Here is a 12,930-nt window from a genome sequence, read left to right as displayed (position 1 = left end):
GATAGAAGGGGAATAACAGCAATTTGGGACTGTGTTAAAAAGAAACCAAGAGAAATGTGCACATCAAAGTCCAAAATGGCAGTGAAGCGAGTGAGACCGGAGGATTTTAGACTTTCAAGATAAAGCAGATGAGGTCATGAGACATTAAATAAAACATACTGTGCCTGTTTCCTAATCGCTAAAACTTGGCTACTGGTGCCAGCTACTTTTGTATTTATTACAAGAACACAATTCTTTATTCCAAGGGCCTATATACTTAAAGCATTTAAAACGCATCTATATGATTTCTTTTTTTTTCCTTTTTGGATACCTAAAACCCCTGACAGTTACTTTATAACATAAAGAAGATTTCCTGTCTCTTTTTGTCAAGGCAAAACTAGGAAATCCATTTAAAGTTAGGTGAAATCCCCTTTTAAATGGGTGTCACAGAACCAAATATCTCCATTGGAAGATTTCCTTTCACCTCCTGTGCTGACTACAAATGCTGAATTTCCAATCCTTATCCCCAGAAAAAATTAAACTTATATAATGCAAAAAATACAGCATTTCTGTTTTCACTCAATAAAGTTGTATTACAATATTAAGTTAAACAGTACAACTGTAAAATAAAATACTCAAATTGTATTTTCTATTTATCCTTTTTATCACAGCACCTAAATGATTTTGCTGTAAAACGTATGGTGATGATATTTGATTTTGAAATAAAAATATTTTTTTCTGCTTTGTGTATGTTTTCCTCCTTGTGCTATATCAATAGCTTAAAATGTTTTTAATATGGAGTAAGATGTAAATATTATGGTTAATTGGTTGTTTTATCTTGTAGGGGGAACAGTTCTAAACATAGGTGTGAATATAGGTGGCTAGAGATTATCTTAATGTAATAGCCCCACATTTGGCTCACATTCATTCCCCTTTATTATAGTGCACCTATTACATGCCCTGGTCCCATGTGTCTCCCATTTTGTGCTCCCATTATAGTGCACCCTGTTATAAAGTCACCGCATACAGTACCCTCCTATATTGTGGTCCCCAATTTATAAAGGTCTCCCTGTTACAGTGCCCTGCTTTATATTGCCTTCAAATGATAGTGCCCCTTATATAGTTGCCCCCCTATTACAATGACTTAAGTCTACAGTGCATCCCATTTATGCTACCCCGTTTATTGGCCTTCATCATAGTGCTTGCCATATAAGCCACCTATATAAGGTCCCCAAAATGAACCTCTTGTTGTGCTTCACAGTGGCCGGCCGTCACTTCCCGTAGAAATTAGCAAGTGGGTGCAGTCCTGTACTATATTCACCTATCTTTGATTCTGAGCTGTATTTACTTCTCCTTGTTCTGCAGTGTTAACTACGTTGGCCTTGTTCTACCCAGAGCATGATGATGACATGATCAGACTGTGACTTGTTGGAGACAGTAGGGGAGGCTGCCACGGGACACCAAAGTCAACATTACAAATAACACTATAAGAAGAGGGATAAGTGAATATAATACTTCAACAAGAAATTATCTCTGACAAGCCCCCTTTAGATTCCTTGGTCAAAATGAACATTTTTCATCCTATATCCTGTGATCATTATAACTGAGCTAAACCCACTATACTCACCTGTCCCCTTTCTGTTGCAGGGCGCCACCATCTTCCTCCTTCTTTTCTTCCCGGAGACAATCTTCAGCCATATTCCCTGGCTGGCCAGGATGTCATTCATTAATTCCCAGCATGCGCAGGGGAAGCCAGGATTAGCAAGTATCCTGGTAACTAAAGCTGAGTTGCAAATGTGCAGCTCAGCTTTTCTGACAGTTTCCTGGGACGATCAGAATGCATTTTTGGTGTACGTAATTGGTGCTGGCAGAACTAGTTATGCTTTAATTGCTACAGCCTAAAATTTTAAAGTTTCTTAGGCTTAAGTGGAGTATTATAGATAAAGAATATATGATCTTTTAAAAACAAATATTCACACACTTTAGACCTGGAGTTCAGCAGTTGGTTGGTCATTGTAAAGGCATTTTTTTAAAATTATACAATAAGTGAAGAATATAAGTTTTTATACATATTAGGTAAAAATCTATCTTAGAGAATTAATCCATACTAATACCTATTTATTGTACATTACTGTGCCATAGTAACACTTCACAAGGTACCAGATGCTTTATTTATCACTCAAAGCAAACTGTTCTGTAGCAGTCTAGCAAATTGGGATCATTAGTTATAACCTAACTGCTGAGGTTAATCTAATATGTCACTTTCAATGAGGATAATCTAACATACAAGTTCACACATGGCAAACTAACTAAATACGCTCAAAATGACATTAGAAAATCTTGTGCAGGCATTCAATGATTGCACTAACATTTAGTCACCCAAATAAACATAATACATGTTAGATTGTCAGCTCTTTGGGGAAGGTCCTCTCCTCCTCCTGTGTCATTGTTTGTATTTGTCTGTCATTGCAACCCCTATTTAAAGTATAGAGCTGTAAAATATGCTGGTGCTTTATAAATACAGTTTAGAAAAAAAATTAATCATATATAATATATCTATAGCTAACATTTACAAGCACAAGTGAAAAGTGCATAAACAGTGGTGCTTGTAGATCCTATATATAAATACAGCTGTAATTATAAAGTTATTCTGATTTATTCCTGATTAATTAAAAACAGAAAACCATTTGCTATGGAAACACAAACTTTCAATTAAGATCACTTGTATACAAATCTGCTAAAGACCAGAACTAATCAATAAAATTAGGTATTTATGGCATTCACCATCAAAAAGCACTCTATAAATGGTTTTCATGTTAATACCAGGGTTTAAATGCTGCATTCATCCTTGTAAACCCAAAATGTAAGAAAAAAAGGCACAAACAAATGCAATGTTTACAAATCAATAATAAAATAAACACATACTCTTCCATGCAGTCCAATATTTTTGTTCTAAAGTCTCCTTACCTCTTCCTAACTCCTGCACTGCCAATTATGCTATAGCCAGGATTCTATTTTGTTTCAATTGTAGTGTTCAGCATCCCACATTGGTTAGCACTCCTACCCTATAACAACAATATCTCCCTGCCATGTACAATAACAACAGGGCTCAATGGTTGTTAATGTACACAGCTTCCAAAATGCTTCCATTGGCTGATGGCTGAGTAACTCCCAGAAGTAGACAGTATAAGATCCCAAAAACTATTTACCAATGATCCACCACTGCTGCTTTTCTGACTTCTGTCATACAGAAGAGGTAGTAGGAGGAGCCAAGTGTCAAAATTCATGTTTTGAAGGCAAGTACAAATTTTATTTTAAAAGTTTTTATTTTTTTTAAAAAAAATTATCTTTTTTATTTTTATTGCTTACATACCAAAATGCTTTAAAAAGCATTTGTTATATTCATAATTTTTTGTTATATTAATAAACATGTTTGTAAAAATATTTCAAATGAAGCAAAAATAATAAATATTTGTAATCTTCATTCCAGTAAAATCAATTAGCTGTGCCCCACTTTTTCCTATAATGAACAAAGTTAAAAACACTATAACATATCCGTTTTATTATCAGATCGTGTTGTCAAGAGATTGGTGAATCGATGCGAACAGTAGCCCCTGGAATACTGGGCACCTTGAGATCATAACCTCTATTCCCTTTCCACACTCCCATTTCCGTATATCCATTTTTTTATTTATTACATTTTATAGCTACCATTGTAAGGTAGAGTTTGGAAGATAAACACATATCCAGAAACACAAGGCACAGGCAGCAATTTTTTCTGCAGAACATAGAATTTTAGACCTCAGATACAGGTATGGCAAAGCTGGACAGTTTTGTATCAGTGGGAAAGGCCAATGCCGAGGCAAAAGTAGGAGACGGGAGCTCCTGCTTAAGCTTTTTACATTTTTGGAGAGGAAGAGAAAAGGTGCCAGGAGGTAGCAGGGTTAGCACTTAGAGGAATCCGTAATCCTTATATGAGTATAAGCAATAACAATATGGAATTTTTTTTCGATTTCTTTCTTAAAAATTGAACCTACAGTAATAATCAGTGGCACCCACAACAGGTGTCTCTCTTCTTCATATCTTGGTATGGTGACTAACAAGTAAATGCCACATTTTCAACACTCCAAAGGTCTCTACCACAGAATTTAAAACAAGATTTCCACCAAAAAATAAAATATATCCCCTTAAATGGGAGTGTTTTTTTAAGAGCCCCCAGCTAAAGATAAAAGCTGTTTTGGTGCAGACAAATCAGCAGAAAAAAATTACTGCAGTCAAATTTATGCATAAACCCCCCCTCCCTCAACAAATGGCAACTAAGGAGATATTTCCCAAGAGATAGCATTCCAACCTGCTGCTGACACTGACAGTAGTCCTAATGTTGATGTTTGGGTGAAGACCTGTGGGAATAGTATGGAGGGAACACACAAGACAATGTACCCCATCACCTTCCCAACCCATCCATATCTGGCCTAACAGTTTGGCTGCTCTCATGTTTTTATACTTAAGATTTAAAGAGGAACTAAACTAAAAACTGCCAAAAAAAAAAATACACTTACCTTCAATCCTGCAGGGCAGTCTGATCCATCCGGCTGTGTCTTGCATCTGGTCCTGCGTCGTCCTGCTATCTGTCCCGGAGCTGGCGCTCCAGACGCCGCCATCTTTGCGTCTTCTTCCGGTCGATCAGGTGACGTTAGATTGGCAGATTTTTTTCCCCCATGAAAAGGCTCCACCTGCGCATGCCGGAGAGCACCCAAAAGCCTCCTGGAATGCGTGACATAGGTATCCTGGGAGGCTAATAGAGGTAACGTGAGGTGATTAGGAATTAGGAAGGGGGGGTAATGCACCCCTTTTTTTTTTAAAAAAAAAAAAGTGTGTTGCACCTAAAATTAAGAATTTTTTTGAAAATGTTTAAAAGGGTTGTCTACCCTTTTATGTAAAGTGAATATTCGGAGTTTAGGTAAGCTTTAGGTTAGGTATGGGCAAACTACGGCCCGCAGGCCCAATAGGGAAGTTTCTCTGGCCTTTGGGTGGTGACCGATGCCGCCCCAAGCAGGGTCAGGAGAAGACGTCCCCTGGATCTGAGCCTGTGATGGGAGAGTGAGCGGGTTATGTGCAGTGACATAGCCCGCCGCTTTCCCATCGCAGGCTCAGATCTGTGATGGGAGGCACCGTGGGTTATGGCATAACTCTGCCTACCCTCCCATCAGCCCCTCTGTCAAATTTTATTTCAGATTGTGGCTCCTGACTTAAAAAGTTTGCCCACCTGCTTTAGGTTATTCACCCCCATTAGTGGCTGTTGTACGTCTTGCTTGCCATAGCTGCACAAGGGCACCTTACTTGGATGGAACAATTTGCTCACCACAAATTCATCCAAAATATATCTGCAAAAACACAGCACTGGAAATGTACTGCATCTTAAAGTGCAGAGTGAGATTTTGTTAGTTTCCAGTCCAAGCATCTGCTATTCATTCCCAAGAGTTTTTGTTTCTTTTTAGTAAAATCCTGCTGATGAATCATTCTCCTACAGCAAACAGCTCTCAAAGCCAAAGACAGCTGTAATTTGTCACCTTGTACCCAATTTAAGAATTGCTTATGTAGCCATCAAAAACATCTTCTTGTGTTTATTCAAGGATTCTATTACAAAAAACAATAAAGCCCAAAATGCATACAAGGATTAAATACAGAAATCTGCTATGGGGCGGGCAGAATTTTCATGACTAGATACACATTAAATGTTGCCAGGTATTATGCAACACACAAAAGTATTGCCAAGCTCCAAATGAGATGCTAAAAAGTTACACCATTTATTAGAACTTTGCCATTGGCTGGACCCTAATTTTAGTAACAGTGGAGGTTATAGTTCCTTATGACTTATACTGGTTTTACAGGGTCATGGTTAATAATTTAACAGAATGTAAACGTGCAGAACAATGCAGTTCTATAGAAATCAACCTGAGATTTTTATTGATTTCTTAGAGCTCAGCTAAAGCAGACAATTGTACATTCCTTGAAATATTATTAGCTAACCATTTTATTACATTTAAGGCTGAATTACAACAAATAAGTAATGCATTGGTATTTGGTTGAGAATTGAAATGATCCTGTCATGAGATATGTATAGGGTCTGGCCATTACAGACCACCTTCTCAAACTGCTGGGTGCCTAGCTGTGTCAGTACATTAAAAAAGCATACTGCAAATGAATCTCTGTAGACTTGTCCGGGTCAGTGACAAGTAACCTTTAAAGTCCAACAGAAACCAAGCTGCAAATGTGCAGCTCAGTGTACATTATGGAAAAGTTTGCAATCAGGCAGGTAAGTTTATTTTATTGCAGAAGCGACATGGACTGTCCTTTCTGCAATACACAAACTGCCGGCTTATACATTTTTCATTGTAAGGTTTAGTCCTGCTTTATAGCAATTGTGATGATTGGTGTAAATATCATTATTACCTTGGGAGCTGAACTAACTGGCTAAATGGCCCATAAGACAATTATTCTGTGCACCCTTTCTTTATACCATAATCACTTATTATTCTGATTACTATTAGAAAGTGCCTTGCTCATTAAATTGGGCTTTAGGACAATCTAAATTATCCCTTCCCGCTGATATGTTTATTGTATTTAATATTATATCCTCACTATAATATCCAAAATTCCCATAAAGGTCATTTAATATGTTTTCAGCAGAAATAAAGAAACAGTTAAGACACAGCAATCAACACAAGTTATGCAGAGGACTATGCAGTGCTGTGCCTGGAAAGCAGGAAATGATATATTGTTATATGACGGGATGGAAGACCACATCTGTAAATACTTAAACAGGAACTAAACTCAAAAGTGCCAGGAACAGAAAAAAATCCACTTACCCTCAATCCCGCACAGTAGTCGATCGGTACGGAGGTCTCTTCTATGGGGTCCCTCGTCATGCCGGTATCTGTCTCCGAGCCGGCGCTGCCATCTTTGCCTCTTCTTCCTGGTTCTTATTCCTACGCCACCTGATGCAGGCGCGAGATTGGGTGATGTAGATAGGGAAAAAAATTGCAGATCTCACTGCGCATATGTGAGATCTGCAATTTCTTTCTCTTTTGGTGAAAGGGCTCCTTCTGCGCATGTCCGAGATGGTCGGGCATGCCAATACGGAGCACCCAAGGCCCTCCCTGAATGCATGACGTAGGTATCCCGGGAGGCTTTGGGCTCCCATTCATTCTCGACCGCCTAGGCAATCCTAGTCTACCCATTTATGTAAAGTGAAATTTCTGAGTTTAGGTACGCTTTAACTATGAGTTACTCTGCAGGAAGTGCTATGACCATGTATTTAGAAAGGTATTCATCTGTGAACCTGCATATCAAGCATGCAGCTATTTTATCTGAACATTCAATACATTATATTAAAGATAAATTAGGCAAAGCTTATGTCATATCATTAAACAGTGTTGTTACTAATTCTCCAGCCCTAGACTACTAGAATATTACTGGTTGTTAATGGCTTCACCTACTGTACTCCATGTGAATCCATGATACTCCCCCTGAGCCATCTACAATGGTATGGCCCACCAAGGTGTTCCTTCAGCTTCATGCAAGTCCAAGCTCTCGTGGCTGAACCACAGAATATAAGGTCTTTACTCTACAAACTGTATTTAATATTTAAAATAATAAAGTAGATATAACTGGTTTTCATTTTGGCCAGTTGTATTTTATTGCAGTGTTTACTGCTCCTGGGTGCCTACTGTCAATCACTAGGTGCGCGGGGGTGGTAACAGGCTGCCCTCCCAGACAGGACTTGGTCATGTGATCACACAATATTCACAGACAGTAGCAGATTCCACTAAATCTGTCCCATCAGAATGTTGCAATCTGTTAAAAGGGGAACTGAAAGGAGTCAAATATAGTTGTTTCTTTGTGCTAGGGACTGGAGATAAGGAGAGGAGGAGTATAATGTACAGCTGTGCATCACTAAAGGGAGCTGGTGGGGGGAAGGCCAGAAACACAACCAGGCTGTATTATGCATGGACAATGCTTGGTGGAGATTTCTAAATATAACAGTGACAGGGTAACTTTTAATGCTGAAACTATGTTTGGTTGTTTAATGGTCATTAAGGTGTAACCAGAACAGGAATATTGGGGGAAACGTCCAACCAGACACTGGTTCCTATGACAACTGTATGAGGGGATTTCAGGGCTCACTGAAAAGTCTCCTCTCACTTCCTGTGGAGTCTAGCAGACAGGAAGTAAAATCAAACCTCCCCCATTAAACACACTGACAAAAGTTTTCACTCTCCTTAAAATATTTTAAACCTGAACTCCCAATAAAATCTTTTTCCCTCTTGCATTGGGTCACCCTCTCCAGGGCAAATGTTTGGAAACTTACCTCAGTGCATGTCCCCCCAGTCGCTGGCTGACTCTCTGTATTATGGGGGGACCTCAGCGTCCCCTTTACAATACAAGGGTCATGGACTGGCATTGAAGGGGATGGCCTCAGAGGTCAAACCGGTGGCTTCTGCCATGGCTATGTGGAACCTGTCATGTGTGCAGGGGACACGTTTTACCTCAAACCCCCACAATGACCTAATAACCATGGAGACAAATATGGCTGGAGTTCAGCTATAATAATGAATTGTGCAGTAGGGGTAATAAATAGCAGTGAATGGCATCAAGCCCTCTATGTGTCCTAATTCCCAGACATTATGGCTATTCCAGGCTTACAATACACATCTCACAGGGACCAACCTTCCAGCAGAGAGGACTGTGACAGCTCGCCATGGTCTTCAGGAAAAGACTCCAACAACTTCTTAAACAGCCTGCCCAGATCCGAATAACTTCTGTGCAGATACAAAATATTCCTGTCTGACCACTCAGTCCTGATCTCAAAGAATTCCTCCTCGTCACCTTTCCGGTTTATGATAAGTCTCCTGATGCCATTCACCCAGCAGTCCTTGACAAACATATTGACCAGGGAGGTGCCCTCAAACACAGCCGATGCCATCCTCAGCCCCCTGCAGACCCTGGCACCCACATCCCTGGCATGGAAAACGTGGCAGATCAGGGTTCTTCTAGCCAGCAGTGTGTCTGTAGTGCCAGCAGACTGGCATGTAACTGGATCCGGGACAGGCACCAATATCGCTTACATGAGTAGCGGTGTCACCCGGGTACAGATCTCGGGTGTCCCTGCACCGGTGTACAGATCTCGGGTATCCTTGTCCCGGGGTACAGATCTCGGGTGGCCCTGCACCGGGGTACAGATCTCGGGTGTCCTTGCACCGGGGTACAGATCTCGGGTGTCCTTGCACCGGGGTACAGATCTCGGGTGTCCCTGTACTCGGGTGTCCTGCTTACTTTCTAACTTGTCTGACAAGTTTCCTCTGCATCCAGCCGGCGTCCTCCCCGATCCGCTATGTTACAGGAGGCGCTGCCTCCATATAAGATGGGTGATGTCCTGTACAGATGTTGGGTGGAGGCAGAAGATGAAGTCCGATGAGATGCTATGAGATGAGGGCGATGGCAGGCTACGTGTCTGCTTCAACTTCTTGTTTCCTCCCCCTGGCTGGCTATGGAAGCCTTGTGTTACTGCTGGACCTCCCTCCCTCTCCCACATGCTGCTCACTGCACAACCCTAACAGGAAGATAGACAAGAAGAGATTCTCTCCAACTTCACTGCTAAATCATGTGAGGAGTGCTCATCCCTCCACCTCTGGGCACACTCCCTGTGCCAAGCTAAGCACACATGCCCTGTCCTGTCCAGGATACACAGATCATATCTGCACCATGTGAATCTGAACTTCCCATCTATAATGTAATATATCTGAGCCTAACAGTCCTGGGTGCCTGCCTTATTTCTATCCCTATTTTCTTAGTGATTCCACCAGTAACAGTTCCATACTCTCCCTGAAATGTCAGGACTGTCTCTCATATCCAAATCCCTCAATGCTTCTCTTTCAGATCAAAGTCCTATTTAATGTACAGCGCTGCATAATATGTTGGCGCTATATAAATCCTGTTTATTATTAATAATAAGTCCCTCAGTGCTTCTCTTTCAGATGCAAGTCCCTCTGCTCCTCATTCAGAAGCATGTCTTTTTGACCCAGTTCAAGTCCATGTCCCTCTGTTCTCTTTCAGATCCATGTGCCTCTCCCTTTATAACCAAGTCCATCGCCCCGTATTCAGCACCAAGTCCCATGAGGGACAACTGGAGAGGAAAGAGGGACAGAGGGGTACAGAGGTGAATCTGTGTGCTCCTATAAATATAGCAAACGTGTAATGGCGAACATTCTTACTGGGGCCATACGTCTAATAGCTAGTCATTGGAAAGCGGCCTCACCTCCACTTTATCAGCTCTGATAAGCCGTATTAAAGATGTCCACCTTATGGAACAATTGACCTCAAGATTATAAGAAAGGCTTGACAAATTTAATCAGATTTAGACCCCATGGGAGGACTATTTTGAAACACGCCTCAATGCACATCCCACATGATCTATCTGCTCATTCCTCCTGGTTATATCTGGGAGGATTTCTCAGGAACTCACTACATGGCTAGGACACAAGATGTCCCCCCCCCCCCCCATCCTATTTACCCCCTTCATTCCTCTTTTCTCTTTTTTTAATTTTTTTTTGTTTTCTTTTTTTCTGTTTTTAGGTGGAGGAAACTTTTTGTGACTCAATGTAATTATGCTGTATTACCATGGTTGATTGTTACCTTTTTTATGGTTTATTTCTCTTGTCTCACCTGGTTCGTATGGAACATGTGCGATTTATAGCTTCAGTACTGTTGTGAAGAGCTGTTCTCAATTATTACACGTTTATTGATAATAATTTCTGAAAGGATAATTACTTTGTTTACGACAGTAACATGTTTTTCATGCTGATGATGTTATAGTTATTGTGCTGTGGTTAACACAACCAGTCTTAACCCGCACAAGGTTTTTACCCTAAAAAAAAGTAAACCAATGCAGGGTACACATTTAAGGATTGCAATAGTGCAATACAATTGAGTTGGGATATTCTTTAAGCATGATAAATCAGCTATTCTATTCTTTACAATCAACTCATGCAAATGAAACAGGAAACACAATGCAACAATCACAAATAGACTCACTCAACAGTGACTCACATAAAAGGATATGAGTATGCTAATAGGTATGGAAATTATTGCCCTGTCATATACTGTATGTGTATATGATAATGTCTGGCCGCCTGTCCACAGGTACCACTTTGAATACTTTTACATTTCATCCATTGGCTAAACTGGAACAGCCCTAAAACTATATGGAGCAAATATGAAGTGCACGGCATTCCTTCTTCTTGCTCCCCCTACCGTTCTGTAAACTGAAGCCCAAGGTGGGGGCTTTGTTGAAAGTGGGACCCTGGGCAATTGCCTAGTTTGCTCCCCAAAACTGACTATGTTAGTAAGCTAAGTAATAAAACACTTTTATCCTAGACATTGACTCTCTATTGTGTTTTCTCTTGATATTAACATGTCATCAATCCTTTGCAACTACTTCGTATTTAGAGAAAAAAAAATGTAAAAAAATGCATTTGTGTTTTTTTGGATCAACATTATATCCCAATATCAGTCAGAAATGATAGAAACAAAACACTTTTGTATCTAAAAAAAGGGTTACAGATTAATAAAAATTTAGCTCTATATTTCATTTTTGTCCTATTGATCATCCAATCAACTGGAAATATCACATAGTACAGGGCTAGTATTATAAGACATAGATTAGGGCAGAAAGGGGTCCTAGGCAAGCAAGCAGCTTTTCCACTCACCTACCCCAGGGGTGCCCACACTTTTTTGACTTGCAAGCTACTTTTAAAATGAGCAAGTCAAAATGATCTACCAACAATAAAAAATTGGAATTAATAACTTCTGTGGGCAGGAGAATTAATTTTGAAAGGCAGGACTCCACGATCTACTCACGTTGCCTTTGCAATCTACCATTTGATTGCGTCCCATTTGATTAGGTCCCATTTGCCATGTCTGTACTGCCATGTTCTCATCAGAAACCAACCATCTACAAGTGAAGTTTTCATTGTAAAATGACAAGCAGGTACACAGATTTGTCCATTTTTGCAATGTTCTTGGTTTACAGCATGAAAGTTGTATCTGAGAACCCCTGCCATCGGCTACTGCCCTGGTTGATATGTAGATGCTCTTCCTCTGCTTTTAGTACAAAGTAGAAAGGCAAAGAACAAACAAATGACATATCCTCAGTTACCTAGGCCATAAAATAATATACAAAAAGTGACTGGCTAAACGTATACCAGTTCCTTTTTTCTTAACACGTTGTTTAACAATAGTTTGAGGATGGGTGAAGGTTTAGTTCAGTACACACTATGATGGGTCCTTTTTTTGGTATAGGTTCATACATCAGACCGAAAATATGTACAATAGGGGAAGAAAGAGGGACAAAGTAATTGGTTCTAAAAAAAGGAAAACCCTTGAAATGAGGGACAGTTGGGGTCTTTTATCTCATACCAGCCATATCAGTGTACAATTTGTATAGTGTATATATATATATATACATCAGTCTCCTGTGCTATGTACATATTTTTTCCATTGGTAGCACCTACTCTTTGGAATGGCCAGGATGAAATAACTTAAGGGTTGGCCAATGTCATTGTGGTAATGCTGAACCTGCCAGGAAAGAATAAAGGAGCTGCCTTTGCTGTTTTTTTGGAAATGCTAGCTCTGTGCTGTCATCTTTATCCTTGTCTATTTACCTAGAAAGTTCCTGATTGGGAGTTTTGGAGTGCACATCAAGAAGCAAAGCCAGGATAACAACCCATGAACATGCACCTTTAAAAACAAGTCAGCTTATATCTGTTTTGTGTGTTCCATCTAGAGGTGCTCAGAACACAAAAATTCTGACTAAAATCCTGTTTCAGATGATATAAACTGTTGGAATATGAATGTTTTATGACACATTTTATACTGGCTTGTTTGATTTAT

General features: G+C 40.0%; 1 protein-coding gene across 1 annotated transcript in view; it reads right to left on the bottom strand.

The window, feature by feature from the left end:
• Nucleotides 1-9,599, bottom strand: part of PXDC1 (PX domain containing 1) — a 42,038-nt gene extending 32,439 nt beyond the window's left edge. Inside the window, exon 1 of the mRNA XM_072411774.1 lies at nucleotides 8,710-9,599. Coding sequence (XP_072267875.1) covers nucleotides 8,710-8,965 — 256 coding nt within the window. The 5' untranslated portion in view covers nucleotides 8,966-9,599. The remainder of the gene's footprint in view (nucleotides 1-8,709) is intronic.
• Between the last annotated feature and the right edge of the window lie 3,331 nt (nucleotides 9,600-12,930).

The sequence above is a fragment of the Pyxicephalus adspersus genome, chromosome 5, assembly GCF_032062135.1.
Source record: "Pyxicephalus adspersus chromosome 5, UCB_Pads_2.0, whole genome shotgun sequence".
Lineage (NCBI taxonomy): Eukaryota > Metazoa > Chordata > Amphibia > Anura > Pyxicephalidae > Pyxicephalus > Pyxicephalus adspersus.
The sequence above is the reverse complement of the archived record's forward strand: the minus strand, read 5'-3'. Positions and strand labels throughout refer to the sequence as shown.